General features: G+C 29.6%; 1 protein-coding gene across 1 annotated transcript in view; it reads right to left on the bottom strand.

Annotated features, from left to right (window-relative positions):
- The window catches only part of LOC129959655 (poly [ADP-ribose] polymerase tankyrase-like), a 237,337-nt gene that overhangs the window by 129,050 nt on the left and 82,348 nt on the right, over positions 1–25,939 (bottom strand). The window contains exon 2 of the mRNA XM_056072543.1: positions 7,590–7,834. Within this exon, the coding sequence (XP_055928518.1) occupies positions 7,590–7,823 (234 nt within the window). The 5' untranslated portion in view covers positions 7,824–7,834. The remainder of the gene's footprint in view (positions 1–7,589; positions 7,835–25,939) is intronic.

Below are 25,939 nucleotides of genomic sequence, written 5' to 3'. Positions count from 1 at the left end.
CGGACGGAATTTCGAAAAATTTATTTGCTAATGCAATTCTTATTTCTAGTACTACACTGAAGAACTACAAAAGACCAATTATTATGGAAGCCAAAATATATGAATTAGAGGAACAGAAAATATACATAATTGTTTTGATGATAAAAGATCAACATTTTTGATTGCTTTAATTGATAAACACCTTATTCACTAGACTGACGACAAGGACCAGATTCATTCTTCAATAGGTAGGGAAGAAGAAACTCGTTGATTGTTGGAGAAACCATCTCATTCAATAGAATAATGGATACCATCTTTCATTTGTGATAGATTTAAGTCCGAAGACTGACAGGAGGTGTTCAGTGGTGTCGTTTTACCGATTTTTATGGACGTGATACGTACCTCAGAAGAATGAAGCAAGCATTCATATCGCTCCATCCATCAAGATTTTGTTCTTAGACCCATAATGCAACTGTCACGAAGTGTTTCACTTGTCACACTGAGCCTAATCCGATACCGACTCAATGAAGAATTCTTTGTCGCAAAGTTTGTACCTTCGAAAAACAGTGCAGTAGAATCTGGGAATCCAGTTTTACTCATTCCATGTTTTGCGTTCTGATTGATTTTTCTTTCAAACAAATGAGCTATAATGAATATTTTCTCCTAACATGGGTTCCATTTTCAATCAATATTTATTTATTTAATAAAATACAAAGTTACTTAAACTAACAAAGACAATTTATATGAAAATTTATATATACGAAGATATTATAGACTGACTACTCCGACCTGAAGGCAGAAGGAAAAACTTGAATGACCGAACCGCCACGGCAGCAACACTGGCGGGAACTGCGGTTGAGTCCTAAGGGCCATCACCAGCCATGGTACAACCTTTTACTAAGGAAGTACGTCCAGTCATCAATGGGAGATAGCCACCCATACCATTTCGTATACCCACAAAGGTGGCGAGAACCAACCACCGTGTCGGAAGCTTCTCATCCTCAATTACGAGGTGCCCCTCGGATGGGACTATTTATGCAGGATAGCAAATAAATTTCTAGGTTTAATTATATAGCGAGGAGATGATAATACACGTAAAAAAATTTGCCCTTTATCGGCTTACTAGATCTCACAAAAATTAACATATACTGTATCAGTTATTGCTCAAGGTTCAATTTGCGCCTCAGTTTCTTGCATCAAAAATTGTCTTTTGTCGTTTAATGAGATCTTACAAATATTAATATATACTGTATAAGGCATCGCCCAGGTTCACTTTGCGCCTCGGTTTGTAGCATTTCTCTTGTAGACATGATGATAAGCGATTTCACGATTCAAACAAATGCCCAAATTTTCAAATACTTACTTCTTCAACAATCAACTCCCACTGGAGGGCATCTCAAAAATGGGAATGAGAAGCGTCCAGAATGGTGATTGGTTCTCGCCACCCTGGTGGATACAGAAAAAGGTGGGGGTCGGCTACCTCCCATCGATGACGGGAAGTTCTTCCCTTAGGGAAAGGTTGGGCCGTTGCCAGTGATAGCCCCTGGTACTCAACCACAGTTCCCGCCAGTGTTGCTATCACGGTGGTCGGTCATTCTGATTTTTCCGTGCGCCTTCCGGAGGGTCGGAATAGCTGGTTTAAGGTTCCTTATCAATAAAGATCTATCTTCTATTAATATTTGTATATTTATAATTTTTCCTTTACGCTCTTCTTTAACCCCTGTTTCCTCAACCAATCATAACAGTATGTCTCTTCATCTGACGAGGTGGGTTACTGCAATTTTTCCGGGGGAATTCGAAAGTTCTTTAAAGAAAACGGATGAGAGGTTTTCGAAAATTCATGAATACGGCAGAAATGACCATATATCGTGGATTCCCTCAAACTCTGAGGCATTTCATAACCTTTTCACCTCTTTTAACCAAACAAATGAGTAAAATTGGAAGCATTTCACAATATCCAGCTTCTTCTTTCAATATCCAACTTCTTTTTTTTTCTTCCTATGGACTATTAATAGTAATATGAATGAACTGTTGTGCATATGAAAGTGTTTCATATATTACTGTTCGAATTCGTTGATGAAACACACATACAATATGTTTATTAAAACTTCCTTTTTCATGTATTGCATTTAGCTTAATATGCATTATTTTTTCAAGGAATACAAATTATTTTTTTTTTTCGATTCATAATTCTTAAAATAATCCATTCCTGCATATTGCACCGTTTTAGTAAGTTCAAATAAATTCTTTTTAAGAAGGCTAAGATACTTGAATGAATGGATTTTCCTGCTGCTAAAAATTGACGAATTTATCTTTATTCTGAGTTTGCTATTTATATCGGAAAGATAGGAATATTTTTAATTCAAAATCCTAAATCAGAAAGAAACTAAACGCTAAGCTATTTTTTGCAAAATTTATTACTTTGAAAATAAATATAACTTAGTAGAAAAAGAATCAGCAGTGAAACATTGCTATCTCTGCCTCATACGCTTGGCGGATGAAAAATGCTGATTCTTACTCTCTCTAAGAAGATTCTGCCTTTTGCTAATGCCTTAAGAGAGCAAAGAATTATTGATGCCCTCTATTTTACAGAAAACTACATCGAAGTTTTTATTATTTTGTGACCGCATCTCCTATTAGCCAAGATCTGAAGGTTATGCGTATGTGCAGAAACTAAATATCAATACTTCGGAAGAGTAAGTACTACAACCTCTGTTATTATTTCGTATTTATACAATGTCTTAGTATTCAGTGCTTCCAATAACTTTTAAAATTTTATGAACCAGTTCCTAAGTATATTGAAAACTAATTGAAGAGTTAACATTGATTAAATTCTCTTCGATATAAAATTTAAATCTTAGTTATTTTCTTACGACAAATCTTTAGATGACATTGGTGCACGAATGTTTCGTGTCAACACTGAAAAGAATATGGTTTATTCGGAAAACCACTATGAATCAACAAAAATATTCCTTTCTATCATTTCAACACACATTAGACAAGGAAAAATATCCATTCTATGATTCCTCAAAAAAAAATCGAAACAAAAAAAGGTTAATTCTATTTTAAATAGATTTCAATGACACTAATTAATAATAATCAATTACTTTTTTTTATTTTAAATGTACCATACATTTTTTTCTTAAAATATTTCTCATAATTAATCATAATTAAAATGTCCTTACATTTTTGTTTATTTTAAAAACCTGTGATACCATTCGACCATAATTCGATTTCAGCGGCTTTATAAAGAAAAAAAAAGAATACATATAAGATGTACAGAACGCAATGAAATGGGTAAATTATGTAATTCTTCGTTGACGTAGAACGTAGTAAAGGAATTAACACGTAATGGGAGGAGAAAATGTACGTTATTCTTAATGATTTGTAGTCAAAAAATGATCTTGACGTGGAAAGAGAGAAATGTATGTGCAGTGTGCTTCATCAGTTTCTAATATTTATTGTTAAATGCTAATTTTCATTTTGACAGTTCCATGCTTTTGACGTCTAACAAGTACCCAAGAGATTGGAACTCGAAGTTATTATGTAACAAAGCCATACTTTATTTACCAGGTTTGTAAGTTATGAAAATAATAATAATGATGAGGAAAGACTAACCTTCATAAGAATATTTTTATCCTTGAAAAGTTTATTACGTAAGTTCTGATCAAAATAACATTTTGCTTTAAAATAGAATAAATATTTGCACATCGGAACTTGATTCCCATTTTCAACAAACTAATAAAAAGTTCTTAGTAAATTTATTGCAATATTATTTTGTTTAACATTACAAAATGATTGCGTTTAATATTACAAACTAATTTCATTTAATTTTCATTGCGTTTAATTTTAATTAATTATTATTAATTGCGTTTAATTTGATTGAATTGAATCAGTATTAGTTGCATTTAATTTTATTGAAATATCTCAAATATCACAATCAATTTAATATCACAAATTGAGTTTAATTTGATTGAATTTAATTTTTGTTAATTACGTTTAATTTTATTGAAAAATAACCTTGTGTAATATTACAAATTGCGTTTAATTTTGTTGCAAAATAATTGCGTTTAATTTTAAGGCGAAATAATTGCGTAACTGCATTGAACGAAACTCTTTTAAATGCCTTTTTCATTGCATATAATGAGAAAAGAAAATTTTGTTTTAATTATTTCTGTTTTTGCATATTTGATTAATAATTCATTACTATAAATATTACAGAATCTTGTAAACCTTTCTTTCTGAAACTCACTGTCAGATGGCGCCACTCTTCTGGTAACAAAATTTAATTGATTTAACTGTAATTTTCTGAAAATATCGAAATATTATTTTCTCATCAGGACACACAAGGATAAGAAATTTTAAAAATCTTGCCCCAAAGAAAGTGAGTGAAAAATCGATTTCGAATTTTATTTTTTATAAACACGAAGTGTGCAATAAATTTACTGAAGATGAAATGAGTTATAAAAATTTCAGAACGTATATACTAGTAGAATTTTTAAAATGCTTCTCCTAGAATTACAAATTAAATCATTACGGAATAGATAAACAAAGTAAGGTAAATAGACGAATGGAAAACAGCTAAAAGAAAGATCCTAAGATAAATAGAACACTACAATAAAAATGATGTATGATCAAAAGTAAAGCATTTTCCAATTTTATGACATGAAGTTGTGCATCTTTTGGAAGAATCGACCGAATTTTGATATTAGAAGTTGTAGTAAAGCTAAGAATTATGCAAACAAAGCTGTCATTTACAGGGGCAGATGACATCTCTCTGCAAAAAAAACTGGCGTGATAAGAAAGTTTACCTTTCATATTTTTAACATGATAATGTTTTTAACCTGATTAACAATATTAAAACTCCATGATGTAGAATTGGAAAAATCTTTCATTAAAAAAATAAAGAAAGAAAAGAATCTATTACAATAAATAGTTGTTATAAGACAAACAGAGAGGAAGACAAATAAACTGAAAGAAATATTCTCCTTGCAAATTACATGATACAAAAAGCATTGCACGCAGAAATCAAAAATTGGTGCATTCAAGCTTTAAGCATGATCACACTAGGAGAAAGCATTAGAGCTAAAGATTCAAAGCTGTTTTTATTCAATTTTTATAAACATATTAGTGAGAAAAGAAATATATTTTTTTATATTTTCGAATCTAATCATTTGAATTCACTAATATGTCAAGAATAATATCTTTTAATTTATATTATTTCTTTACGATGAAAATCCATAGGAAATTTAAACGATCTAGAACTAGAATGAAACAAATGATGGAGTATAAAATTTTATTGTGAATAATTATAGAATCTTTCATACATTTTTTTTCTTTTCATACAACCAATATTAAGCACATGATCTTGCATATCCTACATTATAATCAATTATGCAAGGATTACTTTTTATCCCTTGTAGTTAAGGTTATTTTAAATTAAATCCCTTTCCGAGAAAAGAAAAATGTTTAACATATCAAATGAAAATTATAAGATTATTTTAACTGTATTTATATTAATAATTTAATTCATTAATTTAACTATATTAATAATTTATTCTATTTGATATCTATTCAGATCTTTATCTCTTATTTAGTATTCGTGTTTTATTTATTCTTTCGGTACATTTAAAAAAAATAAACATAACTAGAAATCCGTGAAAAATCAAGTAGAGACTTCTCGTTTAGCTAAAATGAATTGACATTCACAATTAATCGCAAGATCCCAATATATCCATCATTTATTCCAAATTAAGACTCATTTAAATACTCTTGTGTGAATGAAACACAAAAATATTCAAAAAATAAGTGAGAAAAATAAAAAGCAATTTTAAATTAGTATTACATAACATAGGAAGAAGGTTTTTCATACTTATTTTGTAAACAATTATTTCCCAAGAGTAATATATTTTAATGGATAGAAAAGCTTGCAAAATTGAGTATTAAGTATGACATATAAAAACTTTCTAATAACCTCAGTGAACACAAATTTCTTCAAACTCTCTTCAAAATAGGAAAAGCTTGAACAAAAGCCCTGAACTGAGTCTTGGAATTGAAAAGCGAATTCTAAATGACTTCAACAGAAATGTTGCCGTCCCAACGGATGAAAACCCTTTTTCCTTAGTTATGACATCCCAAGAGCTTCAAGGAAAAGGAATCATCCGTGCATTGTTTGCCGTTTGTTAACCCTGTAGCAATGAATCGGCTTTCTTCGTCATTAAATGATAAGCATCCGATCGCCGAAACCTTTCTTGCAGGGTTAAAGCACTACCAAAATGAGAAGGATATTTTAAATACCTTTGTGACCAATTACCGGGTTTATTCAGGATTTGGGAAAATGATAAATAATAACATTTTTGAACCCCAAAATGAAAACAAAGAGTTGAATGTCCTAGAAATCTTTCAAATGTGTAGTAACTAGCTTTCATGTAAACCCAATAGACTCAAACATCAAATCTATTACAGAAGAGATGTTCTTAGATTATATAATATGAACATTAAAATTCATTTCGCCTGTTTGCATTTGAACTATTATTCTAAAATTTAGGTGAAATCAGCTGAAAACAAGGAGAAGAATGTCATCAAGACATAAAAATAAACAGAAAGAGATATCAAGGAATTTGAAATATCAGTTAGATTGCAAAGAGGCGATCCTCGTCAAGCTTGCCAAAAGTACAGCGAAAAAGAAGCTTTGAGAAAAATAGAAAGCACTATTATAAGGATTATAATTTTTATATACTCATTTAACCTTTAAATAGTTACAAAATGGTGACATGTATTTAAAGTAAATATTTATTAGATGATAAACATAAAAATGTTATAATATTTTTGTTTGTATTATTTCCTAGAATATATGAAATTTCTTTTTTGATAAAAACCTTACATGATAATAAAAAAAAAAAAACAGATTTCACTTTGAAATCAGTATTGAAAATTACATAAAAACCAGTTTTCAAAATCAAAACATTTCTTTTTAATTAATTTTTACAAATCAGTACCAAACCAAGAATATAAGATCAAGTCCCTTTCCTACAAGAATGACTTGACTTTAATGATTTCATGAAATATGTCCATTTTATGCTTAAGGCAGATATCGATTTAGAATGAATACATATTTCATTCTTCAAAACTCTGATGATGATTATTTCTTAATTTGTTATTTCTGAAATTGGAGATTTCTTCAATATCATTTGGTGTTCTTTAAAGTTAAAATATTCGAAATATATTAGAGAAATGAAATCTAGGGCAAACTCTCTGTAGTTCCATGTATTATTCCTTTTGTGCAATTTACATTTGCCAATATCTGCCTTCATTCTGTACTCAAGATTTGCCCTTAAGCGCTCTACATATTTTATCGAAGTCCCATGCGGTTGTATAATTTTGCATCCGCTGAACCCCCTATCCTTTCCGAAATGAAGAATTTTATTTCCTAATGTTTCCACAAACAGCCATTGCCTGCGTTTCCCTCCTATATTTGTTCATCTCCAAAGTTTAAGCATCTTCGCGATTCTGGGTGCAGGGACACGCAGTATTGTTAAAGTAAAGACAGCACCATTGATGTGTTCCCCAAAACTTTGATTTTGCAAACACTGAAATGTAATTATCCTTACTTGGAAGAGTGGCACTTGTTTCAAAAATTTGTTGACTTGGGGAATTCTGGAAGTTTTCCCGCAAAGCTGATCTCCATAACCATCAAGAACGGCTTGCTCTAATTTCTCCAGAGCTCCGAGTTTGAGCCAGAGGGCGATCGTCTCTTCGCTGATGGATGTCATGAGTGAAAGTGGCACATGGCATGATGTCCTGACAGGAGGAAGGCTACTGGCTGCCGTCGACGCTGCTGTCATGTTGAACTAACCTAGAAAAATAAAAGCTCAAGTCAGTATGAATATTTAAACAATGTTCTTTATATGTAACCATGACCGATGTTGCTCGGGATGAGGATATTAGCATGTTATTTATTAATAAAAATGTAAGTATTTAATTCCTTATCAAGTAAACTCCACTAAAGCATTCCATCTGCTTCAGTATTCGAGATCAAAATTTACTAATAACTTAACAAATCCTTATAGCATATCAAAGTTACAGGCATTAGTAAACATCATAATCGAGAAAGTAAAAATATATTTAATATTAGATATAACGGAATACTAAACGATTTGTTAAAAAAGTATATAAAAATTATTTTTAATACAAAAAAATTTTTACATGAAATATTATTTCACAAAAATCCTTTCTATACTTTCCATTTTAATGAAAATGAGAATAATCGTGGCATTAAACAATCCTTATTATTTATAGTTTATAAAAATCCTTATAGTTTATTTAAAAAATTAGATATTGCAGCAAAGGATTTTTAGAAATTACTAAAAAGCTGAGTTTTTTTCATAACTTATTAAAAAAGTAAGGTTTGCATTAGCTTATGTAACTTTGTGAAATAATAAAAACGATTAGTTAGCTATTGTGGGTGGCATCCATAAGACAAGTAAATAAAATGTTTTACAATGACTACTAACATTTTCATTCAAAACGAATGCCAAGAAAGACGAAATACATGAAAGCACAATTGTTAATTAATAAAAAAATTATTTTGAAGCAGAAAAAATAAAAAATAATTCAAAAAATTAATGCAAAACCTTTATTAGATACTCGTGTTTCATAGCATTTGTTAATATATCCTGAGAAAATTATATTCTGTAATTGAGTAAATTACAGAAATATTTTCTGTAATTATATATTCATGTATTATAGAAATTATAGAAATAATTTCTATAATTATGTAAATTATGGAGACTACTGAATATGAAAGGGAATAACTTTTCACTTTTATTGATATAAATTTGTCTGCATTTTGCCCTTATTTAATTATAATTTGACCAAACTTCTCTTTAAAAAATGTATTTCCAGTGTTACTATGTTCCATTATTATTCAAATTCATTATGGTGAGATCTATTGTTTTGGTATTTGTATAGAAATAAAATTTTGCTGATAAATATTTTCTAGGAAATCTTGGAAATTAATATTTGAGAAAAACGTTACAAAATATTAAGCAGATAATCCATTATCCAAACGAAGCTCGATTTGACATTGGAAGATTCACCAGTCAAGCATTTTTTAAATATCAACTGAAAACAAAGGATTATAAATTCTGTTCTTAGCTAAAATGAAGTATTGATAAAATTAGTAAAATTATAGATTTTATGTCTTTACAACAATATCTACCATAAAAATATAATTATCAGAAAACTTGATTACGTAAATAACAAAATTGAGTGGGTTTCTTAAATGAATGAGGGTATTTACATATTTAGAAGAGAATAGAATACTATTCAGTGCAATTCTGTAAATTCAAAATATTTCCTCCCCAGACCTAAATTATTTGCTTTTATGTGAAGCAAGTGTTTTTGTAATAAAAATTAAAAATGTGACTTTAAAGAGTATTTTGATTTAGAGATTATGGTCATGATGGTAAATTAAAGCTTTGATTTATTTAGCAGTATAGACTAATTATGCATTTACCGAAATACATGACTGTTTTTATTTTCTTTTATTTGTGAAAAACTTCACATCACAGGTTTTGTGTGATTTCATAAATAATAGAAAAATTTGCTATACGAAATGTTTCAGAAGTAAAGAAATGGGGATAACTTCACATCACAGGTTTTGCGTCATTTCAAAAATAATAGAAAATTGTGATATACTAAGTGTTTCAGAAGTAAGGAAAAAGGAACAACTTCACATTACAAGTTTTGTGTCATTCCACAAATAGTAGCAAACTGCGATATATTGTTTCAGAAATAAGGAAAAGGGAACAACTTCACATCACAGGCTTTACGTCATTTCACAGATATATGAAAAACATGATATACTAAGTGTTTCAGAAGAAAGGGAAAGGGAAACAACTTCACATCACAGGTTAAGTGTCATTTAATAAATATGTGGAAATTTTGATATATTAATTGTTTCAGAAGGAAAAGGGAATGCCGCCTTTAAGCAAGATGTTGCTGCGAAAGCATATTGCTACGCTTCGCAACAACAGAAAAATGCAACTGAGTGAGAATTGTAACCTTAGTCATCTAATATACTTGGGCACTATATCTTCCAATCTAACCTCTTATGACTGGCCTCATGAGATGAGGGTCCCAAATGAAACTAATTTTAGACATCTTGTTGCACAAAAGTCTATGAAAGACATTTGCACATAGGAATATGACATAAAATTAATAAAAATTGTTTTTAAAAACATACTTAGATGGTGTATTAAAAGGTAGACTTGTTTTAATTATTTTTATTAGTTTAATGACTCTGTAGAAACGAGTTAAATTTTATTATTTCTGACAATGAAATTTGAAAAAAATTTCTGAGATCAAAAAGGAACTAAAATAATTAGTTTAGAGACAAAAAAATGTTCAGAAATGCTCTTTTGAAATTCAATTCAAACTAAATTTCCATTCATTATTATATTTCACGACATTCAAAAGGCATAAATATTTCTCTTTGAACATTCTGAATTTTGAAGTTTATAGTTAACAGTCACTGGAGAAATTTATATGCGCATATATTTGTAGAAAATTCGTAGATCGATTTACATAAATACTATTTTTATAAGCAAACAATTTAGACAACAACAAAAATATAAAATAATGAAAACACATTGCAAATTCATTTCTTCAAAGCTCAAGGGGCCACAATAGAATTCGATTTGTCCTAAACTTTAATTCAGCAAAAATAAAAATAAAAAAAGTTGCATTGCAAGATGAAATAATATTTTAACAAAATGTGAAAAGAAACTCATTCTTAACATTTACATTGTGAATAAATAAATAATAATTTAATGAATAAATTGATGATGTTTATTGTTATGAATTTTTAATGACACCAATAAATTTACTTATTTAAAACTTAAATTCGAAAGAATCTCAAGAACTGAGATGCCTTTTTTTCGTGTACATTGTGCCACTTACCGAATTAAGGAGCTTAAAAAGTTACTTATTCGTGATCTCAAAGTATGGACATATTTAACAAATAAAAACAATTCAGAAATGTATATATGTATTTATTAAAAATTAAAATGTATTTTTTTAATTAATTTTTTTTCTGATTTCGAACCAAGCAAAACTAATTCGAAATACAAATAGTATTTTAATACTATATTTTTAAGGAATAAAATGGATAAGTAAAAGAACTTTGAATTAAAAACATTTGAATTAGCCAACTTCCATTATAATGTGTTCCATTGTGAAAACAAAATTCTTCCCTTTTTTTCTTTATTTATTTTCTAACCTTGGTAACAAATCGAAATAATGATGTATACTCGGAATTTAGGGATTTCTGTGATGCAAAAACAACTGCATTCCCCACCATAAAGCAATTATGGTCAGCCTTTTTTTCACAAATGTTGCAATCAGAACACATTGGAAATAATACCATTCCAGCCAGTAAACGTTTCCAGGTTAGAGAAAGTAATTATTTCCTGTAATTATTTCAATGATTTTGTTTCAATGTTTCTTCTGCACATAGTAAGGAAGTTTTTCTCAGAAAAACTCTGGCATTTTATTTAATAGAAAGGACGCCCCAACAACTAAGAGGCAGGTATATTTTTCTAGCATTAAACGAGCCATAAAAAGAAAATGGCTTAAAGATGTTACAGAAGTGTCAAAAATATATATACGTCATTCTTCAAAAACATTTAACCTTTCTTCTCTAAAGATGTCCATTTTTATGAAGTATAATGAAGTATTTTATAAATGTCAAATACTTATGGCAATCAACAACTAATATTCTTAAAAGAGAAAAAAGAATAAAGATTCCCAATCATGTTTGTCAAGGAATAGATTGTTCTTCATGTCAATGGCAGAAGATTTTGACAGTTCTTTAACAATTTTATATATTTTTGGAGGCAAATATTTCAACATCGCTTGAAGGAAGATGTTTTGGCACTTTAAAGTAATTCACTGGACTTTACTGCTTGTTAAGTTTCTTTCTGAAATAGAAAAGTTTCAAAAATATTTTTATATCATAAATTGAAAGGAAGGATATTAACTCACTCGGAGGAGTATTACATGCAAAAAGTAAAAATGTGAAGCTATTGAGAGTTATTCATTTGATTTTAGTAAATTTTAGAAACCGCATTATTAAAACAAATGTTCGCTTCTAATATTTTTAAACATTTCCTCTCGCTGTATAAATATGTTTACCTCTTTGCATAATGAGTAACATTCTAGTATATTTTATATGAAATTAATAATATTTTATAAAAAAATTGTTTTCGAAATGCACATTTTTATCAAAATTAATACATGAAATGAATTTCATAAATATTAATTGCTCCTAATTTTCCAATATTTCTTATATCTGCATCTTGATGAACTTAATTCTGACGAATTTAACCAGTCAAATGTTTTTGACGAGTATACTCGTCATGGAAAAAATACAACATTTTGCGTTATGACGAGTTTATTCGTCAGGTGTAATAAATAGTAAATATAGCTAAATTTTGTGACCCGATTTAGATACACAGTTTCCGATGAGGTCGAAACTGTTCTGGTTAAACAATTATATTTTCATTTCTTGTTATGCACATCAATTTTAGAATAATTTAAAAATATTACTTGAAAGCAATACGAAAATAAGCTGATGATAAATATATATATTAAAACTGCCATTGCGTTTTTTCTTGTAATAATTTTCTATTAAATTATTGATCTTTTTTTTTTTTAGTTCTGAAGGTGTAAAGAAATTTTTAAATTAATATATTTCTCTTTAAATTATCTGAAGAAAAATCTAAAAGCTTATTTCAACTTAAAATAACTTTAATTTTAATTAAAAAGACATCTTTACTTATATGACCCTATACTTCATGAGAATCGCAGAAACCGGCTATTTTCAAAAATTGATAAAATCAAAAACCACCGCTATTCTTACAACAGAGACGAAAGTTTTCTGAACTATAACAATGTAATCCCATTGATATAGGGGTAGCGGATAAATGTCAATATCACTCTCTCCCCTCAAAAAAATGCCGCTTGTCTTAGAAACTCAACTGTGCTACAGGGATTCCTTTTCTTATTTTATTACAGCAGGGTAAGTTTGTCAGGTTTGTTTCATTCTAGAGTCAGCTGTCAGCCATTGTAAGGAGAAAAAATAATATCATTAAAAATAGACCATATTGATCAACAAACGAATTAAAAAATATAAAAGCACTAAATAATTATCTGATATTAAAAAGATACTTGATTTTAATTTGAATAATTGCGGCTTAATTCTTTGTAGCAATCATATGAGGGCCCCATCAAGCCCATCAAACTTTTGAAAGGGACTGGCCTAATTGTCTGAAAGACAGCCCTAATATTTAAAGTCAGAAGTGCACTGTGATAACCAAAGTCTTTGATAATACGTATCAATCTCAGCAGCAGAAATAATGTTTTTAACGACATAATTCACCGTCTAACAGTTGAGCTTCTGAATAGAAAACGACACATTGAACATTCATTAGGAATTATTCTATTCAGCGTTTTATTATATATATTGCATTGTTCCATCCACTGACTGAAGCGTCGCCTAGTGTTAAAATTGTATAAAATGCCTTTAAAAATATTTGACTTTCTGATAAAAAAAAAATTAACTTTCTTAGTTTTCATTATTCCTCTGGAATTTTTCTTCTAGTATTTTTTCACTAGTTTACAAATTATTGATTTTTAAAGTATTTTCTGAGTTCTAAATACACCTATACATGCTGTTCCTGTGCAAAACTCATTAACATGAAACCATCATCAATGGATTTAATGAGATATTTTTTTAGGAGTATCTAGAAAAATTTCTAGAAAAACTGGCAGCAATCAAGAAATATTAATGAATGTCTCATTAAAAAATCAATCAAAAGAATGCATCACCTTTGATTTCAAATCAAATGAAAGTCCATTTAAGACAGAAACAAATAAGCCTTTGAATCATTATTAACCGCAAAAACATCCGAAATCAACAGGAAAAAAAACAAGGAGGAATCTTGATAAAAACAGACAAAAATTTCCATAATTATGAATTGTTTTAAATGTACATATTACTGTCCCGGATTTAAAAAACAGTTGCCATAACTGCGCATAAAACTGAATAAACGAAAAAAAAAATTAAACTAACGACGCTGCAAGCAATTAAATTTATGTCTTTCTATACTTTCAATTTAAACATTGGCTTGCAAGAACATGTATTCAATCTCTGAACAAACCTAATTCCATGCTAAACACATTGTTAAACTTCAATATAAATGCTTTCATCAATAAATGGTGGATGCATACTCACATTCTCTTCCAGATTCCGCGAACTGAAAGCTCAATAATTGTACCCTCCGGCATCAAATATTTTAATTAAAAGAGATTTCGCCGCTTCATTTATTTTGAACAATCAATTTTTCAACTTGTTAGTTTCGCTAGAGAGAACACGATTTACATGAAGGACTTTTGTAAATTATTCGACGTTTGTAAAATGCATTAAACAATTGACCGGGAACATAGCAAATGAAAGCAGATATTAGTTTTCGACGTTGTTCGTGATTATCAGACAGTGGCATTTACCCTTTTGCAAAACCGCTGAAAGGATTCAATGTTTTCTTAAAATATTTGTATCATTTCAAGAGCAAGCAATCATTAATTGTATTTTATAAATTAATACAACTTTGTCTGATTGATGTTTTAAGTAGTATTTGATTATGAATATTTAGTTGTACGATGGATCTTTATGAACCAAACTGATTTAATGAAATATTTAGAAGACAATGAACATAGAAAGCAGTTTATTTTCTAAATTAATTCATTTGGGTAAATGTATGGCCTTTCTAGCTAGGAAAGAAATAAAAGAAAGTGAACAGTAAAAAAGTTTAAATTACCAGTCATCTGGTCATTTAATTTTTTGATAATCCGATTTGGACATTGATTTATACCGGATGACCCAAAAGGGCGCGGGCCTTGGTAGCCTCGTGGCTGAGGGTTCCAGGCTCGAAGCCCCACTAAAGGTCCACCTTATAGGTGTTCTTGGTACGCCTCAAATCTGATGACGTGTTTGTGTATATCAGTTAAAATAAGTCTAGAAATATTCTTTTCTTTTGATAGCACCCTTACGGTGTGTTTTTTGTATACTTTTTTATTCATTAATTGCTATATGATAATTTTACATACGTAATTTTTTACCTAGCTCTGACGAGTTGGTGAATGTGGCCCAAGAAATGCGTGATATTATGCTACGAATCTAACTGGATACGTTAGTAGATGATTGTGAAGCAAAATCAAGCCCCCCTCTCCGTTGGCGAGCGGAGAAGCTGAGAGAAGGATGTATCAGTTCAAGTGTCGTACCCGTCATCTGAGCTGGGTTCAAAATCACGAGGTCAGTCCCAAAATTTTCTTAGTATTGAATTCATAAGAGACGTTAAAATAACTAAAGTAAACCAAACGATCATTTACGAGCTTTACGGGTAGGTCAAGAACAAAGTAACAAATAATATTTGAAGCAGAATGTAGGGTTAAAAATCCAAAAGGGGGCTACAGGGGGCTCTATGTAAGTAAATTAAGTAAACGGAAGCGATACACTAGATAAAATATAAAACACAGATTTCATTGAATGCAAATTCACAATATCGCAGCAACACAACTGCATAGTTAACAACGTTCCAAGACGTACGCAACAGACAGATACGATTATGGGAAGTAACAAATAATAATAAAAAAAATGTTTGTAGATGAAAATAAGCGCTCTTAATTAATTCAAAACAAAGGTTCAAGACTTGTCTATTCAAAGATTACATGCTTCGCATGTTGCTGTTCATGAAACTGGGTTGTCGTCCTAGTTTAAATTTCTACTACAATAAATCTGTATTGCACATTTTATCTGTTGTAATCTTTTCTCTTAGTTAATTTTTTGACCATAAGCCCTCCTTGATCAGATGATCCCCAAATAGTGTTTACAACTCCAAACACCAATGCAAATATGTCTTGTTTTCAGAACTGCATTTTAAGTCTGTTAACGATGTTTAGGAGTGCCCTGTATACGGCATACTCAAATGAGGGGGTTAAAAAAGTTGAGAATAAATCTTTTTTATTACTATGAATTTATTGTTTAGAATAAAAATTAGAAATTTAAAAAATCACAATGAATCATTATTTTGCCGAGAACATTCACTTTCACTTCTATCTGTGGATTTTTATTTTTAGTTATGTTAAAGCAACACTAGAGCTATTTAGGAATTGACCGTAATTTTGAACCGCGGTCAGAAGACGAGGATAACGCCTGAGCTGGAGTCCCCTCTCCAAGCTTCCCCACCACATCACAGGGAGGACGCTTGACCCCTACGGATTTAACGTGCTCCAGAACCACGCATACGACGATTCTTTGGTGGAATCGGACCTCGAATATGAAACCCTCCAGTTCCGAAGTCGAGACATTACCACTAGGCCACTGCGGCTCCACTACTATTTGCGATGTGCGGATTTGGGCATTTTGAGCTGCAGTTTTTACATGCATAATGAAATATAATTACTTTTCTAAGTAATATCTTTAATTATTTAAGCAGCACCACTTATTAAGTAATATCATTGGCATGCCAATACTCTATTCATCTGCTATGTCCGGAGGTTAAGAACCTTGAGTTCAAGAACTCCGTGACACTTCTCTCAAAATCGGTAAATACTGAAATACAATAGAAAAAGAATTACTTTCCGATTCAAAAATAATTATTTTATCATACCAAATATATTCATCTTTGTACTCTACAAATTCATTCTGGTGACATCTTGTATCTTCTTCAGAGTACAATTTCCAAGTATGAGCAATGGAAATATCAAAAAATTTAATAATATACATTTCGAAACATTTCACAATATTTGAATTTACATAAATAATATATCTTTCCGAAGCATTAATAAATCATAACCCATTTTATAAGATAATGCCAGGCCAATTTTGTTCATCGGACATTAACTGGATGTATCTTTCTTAATTCATCTTTCTGGAATTCCTGATGAAATTTGAGACTTGATTTCTGGTCTCTTAATTATTAAATTGCTTTCGCCTAGTTTTAGAGTTTTCTGAGAGTTTCTAATTTAGATTAGAAGTTAGTGAGATAATCAAAAGCAGTGAGAGAGCCAAAAAAAAAAAACATTACAGAGTAAAATAAATAAATAGTCAAACTAAATTTAATTAAGAATAGTTTTTAGAAATGAAGTTTTGCTAAATATATAAAAGAGCAGATTTTTTTTAACTTTTTAATCTTTATATATATCGTTTCTCATATTCACTATCTGGAAATCATTAAAATTGCAAGGACAAAATTTAATCAAATTAATTTTAAATGATATTTTTAAGTTTTAAAAATATTTAAAATAGTAATCGTTATCAAGAAAAAACTAGATATTAAAATTCCAATCTTCTATGAGATTGCATTGCTATTCAAAAATTCGATTGCAAAGTTCCATTGTTACAAACAAGAAAAATAACAAATTTAATATTTGAGATTATTTACATTAACGCCCGTTTGGATGTAACGCAAGGACTATTTTTGAGGTTGGACTCGTATTTTTGAACCCTGTCGGAGGCGGGGGCATTGGGCTCATGTCATCGAACTTTGGGTGTGCTGTGTCCACTACACATCAGATCATTGGTGAGATCGGGAATCGAGCCTAGTCTCTATGGTCGCTAAGCCGATACCTTAATACTAGTCACCGCTGCCACAACCAAATTAAATAAAAGCGAGTTTCATAGATGAACATTTAATTTAATTACAATTTGAGTTTCATATATAAGCAGTTAATTTAATTACAATTGGAGTTTCATAGATGAACATTTAATTTAATTACAATTGGAGTTTCATAGATGGACATTTAATTTAATTAGAATTGAAGTTTCATCGATGAAGATTTAGTTTAATTAGAATTTAGGTATGCATTCGAGCAGCCAATTTTTGCTTCTTTTTAATTTAACAAATGTACTTTATGAAAAAAGCGATCTCGTCACACTTTAAATAAATGTATTTAAAATTAAAGAAAGGAATTTGAATCTTAGATAAGGGGAAATATTTAATTCATTGCTAAATATGATAAGACAAATTGTCTGGATATCGTTTTACAAAATGTTTATTGACAGCTAAATGGCTCTTCTGTGCTCTAGTTTATTCACCTTCTTAATGAATGAAAAATAACAGGTCATGCTAAATATTCGCTTAAAAATAGTATCGCATATTGGTCGTTTTCGTTCTTTAATTTAATTTACTTAAAGGAAAATTATTTAAGTATAATCTCACTTGACTTTCTTTTATAACAAATTACGATCCGAAATAAAACTAAATATGATTAAGGAGTTATTAGTTTTGAGTGACAATTACTATTTAATTCATTCCATTCGAAAGTATTGATCTATCACTTTATTTATGATGAAAGTGCCTAAATTTTACTAATTTGAATTTTTAAAAATACGCTTTGGGCCTATAGTAGCTACCTTTTTGTGTCAATACCTCAAAAAAATAAGAAATATTCTAAAATAATATTTTTGTTAAAATGAGAAGTTTTTATCAAAAATAAAGTAAAAATCTTCAACTCTAATCAACAGATATAGTTTATTTAATGAGAAGAAAATCCTCAGTCTTTATGTAAAATCAATGACAAATATAATAAAATAGATTTTTTTTTCAAATCTTTAATCTCAGAATAATTTTAAAACTATATTCTATCCCCATCTTTCTTATCTAAAATATATCTTAATAGCGTAATGGTTCATTCTTTATTTTTTTAAGTACTGCCATTTTTCATTTATGCTTATTTAATGAATTAATAGAATACCAAGGAAAAGAAAAGAAAAACTTTCTTACTGTATGTCTCCATCTGAATGTTTTCTTCGTTTATAAAGGACAAAATAGTTAAGCAGACTAAAGTACGCAAATTGCAGTAATGCGCAATTTTCTTTGGATGATAATATTATAAATTCATCCAGAAGTTGTAGCTTTATATATTTATTTTTTTTTAAAAATCGAAAACTCCATTAAGTTAAAAATATTTTAACCTTAACTTTCTATCCCTTAAAGTTAAAAAAAATTCATCTTATGAGATGTTAATATTTTTCCTCGAATTTTCAAGATACTAACAACCAGGAAACCAGGATAAGTTTCGTAGTAAACTATTATAAAATATTTATTAAAACTCAGTTAAGCAAAACGCCTTCTAAAGCTTAGTATAAAAATGCATGCATAAATAATCAGGTTTATATCAGAAATTTTGCAGCATAAGTGACTTTGGAATTTTATATTTCTGGAATGTTTCTAGATAGATATATTTTGCAATGGCTCATGAAAAATTGGAGAAGTATTTCTAACCTTCTTCTTTTTAAATATTTTAACACAATATATCACTCAATTTTTAAGAAAGGACAGTAAATGTGATTTATGATTACAGAAGTCACAAATCATTTTTTACATTTTACTTTTCAACACTATTTAATAATGAACTTCAAATTCAAAACCCGATTCCCCGAAAACACCGTTATGTAAGTTGACATGGTAATTTTAAATCCATCAAACCTCCTCCCTCTGGTGTTGCGTGGAAGTTTGGAAAAGGGATGCAGGGTCTGATATTTTCCTCGTTGTCTTACCAAAATCTCAAAATAGCCTTCGTGTTGTTTCAAAACCCAACGTAAGTGTAACGATATTTTTTTTAAAAAAATTATAACTAATATAAACTGTGCATAATATTTCAACCTGACCTTTGTCAAGGTAATGGCTTTGAATTTTCTTCTAATAGAACCCCTTATTCTTCGAATATTTTCTCCTTTAAGGAAATTATGTAACAGTTTTTTCTTCAAGGGACAAATTTAAGAAAATTAACAGAAATTTCAAACAGAAAATAGTCTGACATGCAATTCTATATCTATGCATAATTTATATCGGGAAAACATGAATACCATATTTGGCTCAAAACAGTTTTAAGTGCATAATGATCCATATGTGATGTATTTCTTTTTTTTAACAATATGTGTTTTCCTTTTTTCCTTCCAAAATAAAAGGCTTCCATTTTCATATGGAAAATGAGTTGATGAGTTTGAATGTGATAGGGAAAATGTCATAAATTTCATTTGATACTTAAATAACTGGACAAAAAATTTTTATTTCTATGTTTCTCTGTTTTCAATTTATGTTGGGCAAGAAATGTAATCAAGTTGGAATCATGATGTTTTCGGTTATATGATATATTGGTCGGAATAACAGCCACATTTATCTAGTTTTGAGTACCTCTTATGTTGTTACGCCAGAGGTTTTATACATTTTTGTCCTCGGTAAAGTACTGCAGATCTCGTCTCAAATATCTTCTTGGTTACCATCGTTTCCAATATCTTCCAAATTGCTCCTGATTTCAAATAATGAAGATGAAATGAACGTATTAACCTCTTGGGTTGAAATGCCTGCTCATCAGTTTCTGATGTTATTTATTTCTAGGACGAAAAAGACGTGTTTCGCAAGACCAATTGGTTTATTTCTAAAAAGATAATGAACAGGTAATGAAAGATAATGATTATTTGCTTCCGAAATGGGAATTATATAATAAGCAGGTCTTCTGGTTTCAGAACCTGAAATAAGCAACTTCAGAACAAGGACTGATTCCTAATTGCTTTTGGTAAGTTAAAAATGAGCATTTTTGCCAATTCATATCCAGCATTCGAGATTAATAAGAAACTTTTTTAAGCTTATTAGTTTCTGTTTTTATTTTTCATGTTCTCTTTACGCTATAACGATGGCTTGTCTGGTATTGCTATGTTATATGATTCCGATTCATCTTTGAGTCTTCTTAGAAATTAGTACAGTCTGTTCGAAAATGACCAGTATATACTGGGTGATTATAAAAAAACTGTCGCGATATATGAGACCGTAACTGTCATAGCCTTCGCAAGAACGGAATAAAATTTTGGTTCACGCTATTTCAAAGTGTGCGCTGAAGAATCATAAGAAAAACAACAATTAAACTCTAGCAGTTACGGTTACAGTGATAAAATTTTCAAATTTTCAAATGGCAACGCCAACGTTTTTTTATTGGAATGTATTCACCATAGCAAAAAACAATAAATAGCGTTGGAACGGTACCAGTTGAACGAAAATAACCAGCGCTAGATAGACTAAGAAGAAAAGAGAACACAATTTAGGTATACCTACCAGAGACGTGGAATTCAACAGATTCCTGTCCGCATGGTTCGTGCTTTGATTCTAAGCATCATCTGCTGCATAAAAAATGTAATCGTGGTTGAAGTAGGTTAAGTAGAAAATTTGTGAAACACATATTTTTTTTTCTTTTTTTTATTTCTGTTGCTTTCTTGCTGTTATTGGTTGGTTTCTTTTTTTCTTCTTCATCTGTCTACCGTTGATGATTTTCATGTTAGAGGTACAGTTCCAATGCTATATCGGGATAATGTTTTTATAATCACCTGGTTTTATAGCATTTTTAGTTTTAAACAGTATATGTAATTTCCATGGAATATATATGGAATTACTATAACCTTTTAACTCCGACTGTCATCAATAAGCGATTTCGAAAGTCTGCATTCCATTCCGAAGAAATTCAATGGACTATTCACATTTCAACCCTTTTTGGGGCTCTGAGAAGTCTGCTTATCACCAAATTCATCAATCTTTGTATGAAACTATGTGCATTGGAATAAGTTCTGACAAATTTCTCACTAAGACAGAAATTAGATGTTTCACTTCCTTATCTCACACAAAGTAGTATGTCTTTATTTGTCACTTATTATTAACTTATTATTATTATTAATAATTAACCAAATTAATTAATAACTCTTATGAAATTTATCTAATAAGCTAAAAAAATCACTTTCCTTGAGAGAATATCAATCTTAAAAATATTTTAATAAACCGTGAGTAGAAAAAATAGCCTTCTAAAGGGTTAAGCATTATTAAATACTGCGCCTGCCAATAAATGTACATATATCCACCAGTAATTTTATACGTTTTTATGCTTTTATGAACTTTTAAATAGACTTTATTTATTTATTTTTTGCTGTTGGTTTTGCAGACGCATAGTTTTATCCATAGTTAAAGGGTTAACATTGTAATTTGCATCAGAATTATTACACAACAAAACATTCATCAAATAGTAACGATTTCTTGTTAAAGACGGTCTCTTTCAGATGAAAGCATTATTTTTCAAGAATAATATCAACCAGCATTTGTTTTACAACAAAATTTGAAGAAAAAGATATCCAGTCTGAGTATTTTTGTGAAGAATAAAAAAGCCAAACTTAATATTAAAAAAAGTCGCCATATCTGAATGTCTATCTCCGGTTATAAGTATCAAATCATTCTTTCAAGTAAGAATACAGTATTATTTTTAACAATAAACCAACTGACTCAATGCATGCCACGAAATAAAATGCATCAGTTCTTCGTGTGCAAATATAAAGCATTTACATAAAGAAGCGTGGCCTTTTTTACGATATTTTTCTTCCAAATATTTTCATATGTCTATTGTCAATAAAGCAAAGCAAGTTTCTTCTTTCCCTAATCGAATTTATAGCGGCAATGTTTTTTTCCCCAAAAAATAATTCAAAAAAAAATTTTTATTGAAAAATTCCTTTATCTGAGTTGAAGCGATGCATTAAAAAATGGTATAGCTAACTTTTATTTATATGAAAATTGTTTCAATACTTTATAATACTGTTGCAATTGATCCTTTCAGTCTGGTTTCATTTGTGATATATAAAAATAAATAGATTATTATTGAAAAAGCATTAAAGAATTCATTCTTTTTTTTTTCAAGTAAACTTGCTCTTTTTTTGTCTGTTTTATTTATTTCCTTCAATTCTTTATGTAAAGTTTCTTTAAGAAAACCAGGTGCTTTTCTACAGATAATGAGTAGTAAATTTTATAGTGATTTGCGTAATACCAAAAGATAATTTTCATTTAATTCTGGTGGCTTATGATTCAAAATAAATGCCTCAATCAGTATCTCAAGCATTTTTAAATTCAGACGAATTAATTCAATGGTCTCTTTATCTATTTTTTATTGAGCTTAAATATAAAACATAAAAATGAATGTTTTAGTTTTGTATCCGTTATTTCGGAATTTCCATGCATTAAAAATGTTTTCAAAGAATTCTTTCTTGTTTATTACAGAGACGGATGTAATAAAAGTTACCGTTTCTATAGCAACCACCAAAACGTGACCTTTAGAGTTTAGAATAAATCTTAGATGAGGTATATACATATAAAGCTCAAAATATGGCATGGCTAATAAGCAAGTGAGATATCGTAACAATGTAAAAATCTTTTTACGATATTTTATTCTCATAGCGAGTGAATTTTTGATGTCGTGGCAGAAAAAATAATAATGAATAAAAATAAATATCAATTTAAAAAATCGGTCTTGTATTTAATTCCAGCATATTTTAAGAATATGCAAACGATATTTTATTTTTTATTGATAAATTCTGAAATTCAAACTTTCCAATAGCTTCCTCAAAACTGTAAAGAATCTGCAAAATTTTTACAAAAACATATTTCATGGCCTGTGCAATAGATATAATCTTACCTTAAATTTTAAAAAAATAAAGAAAATCTCTGAATTAAGAGAGTTTAAGAACAAAGAAAATGGTTAAAATTTTATTACAACAATGAAAACTGTTAAAGAAAATGGTTAGAATTTTATTATAACAATGAAAACTGTTAAAGAAAAGGGTTAGAATTTTATTACAACAATGAAAACTGTTTTTGTAATCTATAATTAAAGATATTTTTAACACATTTCTAAAATTGTGAGCGGGAAATATCCCATTACGAAATTTCTTAATTCCAAAGTGACTTTAATGAATCTCGAAACATACAAAACTTTCTTTTTGTATATTTCATGTACAAGAAAATAAAAATTTAATTTTGAATTACAGCCGGAAGCAACTGAAAACATTTTTAAAAAACAATCATACTCGGACAGAAATATCGCATACAGAATTTAGAATTTTATTACAACAATGAAAATTTTTATTGCAAACTATAATTAAAGATATTTTAAAATAATTATAAAATTGGTGACAGAGAAATGACATTACTAAATTGACATTGGGTACCCAACAACTACTTTGCTTAATTTTAAGATGACATTAAAGAGTCTTGACTCTTACAGTACTTTCTCTTTGTACATTTCGTATATGAAAAATTAAAAATCGCCTGTTGAGTTAAAGCCTGAAGAAACAGAAATCACTTTAAATCAGAGGGAGTTTACATGACACTGGCGTACAATAGCTACGAAATGTTGACTTTTGATGTGAATTTAGCATTTTTACTGAATCTCTTGTATGATACTTAGGGATTAATTCCTGGCATACTTTAATAATATCCAAAAATTTAATTTTTGTTTTAGACATGTTTTTCTTAACCAATTGAAACAAAAAAAATCACTCAAAACTGCACTTGTAGACACAAACTTTCATACCAAATTTGACATATTTAAATCACTACGTTTTTGAATTATATCATGGTTGGATTTGGCTCGAAATTGATAGGTGCCTACACCATAGATATTCAATCTGAGTACCAAATCTTTTCTATCTAGCTCTCCCCGTTTTGTAGTTATCGTGTTAACTTATATTCGAATAGACGGACTTAGACTGAACAGATTTTACTCAAAATTTCATAGAAATCCACAAATTTGGGGTAAATACATATACCAAATTTCAATTACCGTATAGGAGAAATTAACAAACAACCACACTCAGCAAGAAATATCGTAAACAGAATTTCGATATTTTTAATCCAAGTAGGTATCATGTCAGGTTCCCTCAATTATGGCTTAACTAGAAAATGTATATTTTATTTTATTGTGACGTCATTCGCACCACAATAACCAGCAAGCAGAAGCCTTAAGGCGCTATACCGTCAGATTTCACATCTTGCTTTAATAATTCTACATGATAAACTGCATGCATGAGGAAACACTGTCACAACTCAAGAATGTACATTTTGAGTTACAGCCCGAAGCAACAGAAATCAATGAATAGATCAATGATACCTTGTGCGCTCTACCAGAAGTTTTGATACTTTGAGTCTTGGTAGGTATCATTTCAGGTTTACTCAATAAGGAAAGCTTCAAAATGAATTGTTGTTATTGTAGCAGATTTCATATAGCACAATTCTACGATATATATTTCATTTGAATCGGTGAGAAGAAAAAAAGTACCATTGTTACCGCTATTTAATTCTTATTCAAATTTAATCCTTAACACTTGGAAAGATAATTCGAAGCATAATTATTCACTTAATACATGGACGTGTTTATTACACCAAAAAAATAAATGCATGCAACTGTTTTAAGTTGAGTTTCCCTGAAAAATGAATCTCCATCTTTGTAACATTCTGTATGTATTTTTAACAATTAAAATAAAAAATAAAATCTCAAAATGATGCACCGTCTTGAATAGTAACTGAGAGAAGACATCCGAATGCAAAGGGTTAAAGCTGTCTAGAACCAATGAAGGAAGGTTGGTTCATTAGGAAGGCTCTTGCATTAAATGTTAGGATGAACCTTTATCGAACAAATTTCTAAGTATGGGTCTCCCTGTAACTTTCTCGCATACTCTCTTATAAATATCTTATCCCATCCCCCCCCCTCATAAAATAGTGGACCGTGGGTAAAGCCCCGAATATCTTGCATGGTAATAGCAAACAATAGCTAAGAAATATAGATTTGAAGCGAATCCAGCATTTTTACAGAATCTACCTTAGGAATATGTATTTTGGAGCCCGATTTCCGGCTGATTGAAAGTAAAATCAGATATGAGCTGCGGATATAGTCATAACATCACATACCAAATTTCATTGATTTAAGTCATCGAGTTTACTTGCATGCGAAAGCACATACAGACAGACTGTCCATCCTTTGACAAATTTGGTTAAAATTTTGATAAAAAAAAACTAAATTTATGTATCATATTTTA

This window comes from Argiope bruennichi, chromosome X2 (genome assembly GCF_947563725.1).
Source record: "Argiope bruennichi chromosome X2, qqArgBrue1.1, whole genome shotgun sequence".
Classification (NCBI taxonomy): domain Eukaryota; kingdom Metazoa; phylum Arthropoda; class Arachnida; order Araneae; family Araneidae; genus Argiope; species Argiope bruennichi.
This window is presented reverse-complemented; position numbering and strand designations above follow the sequence as displayed.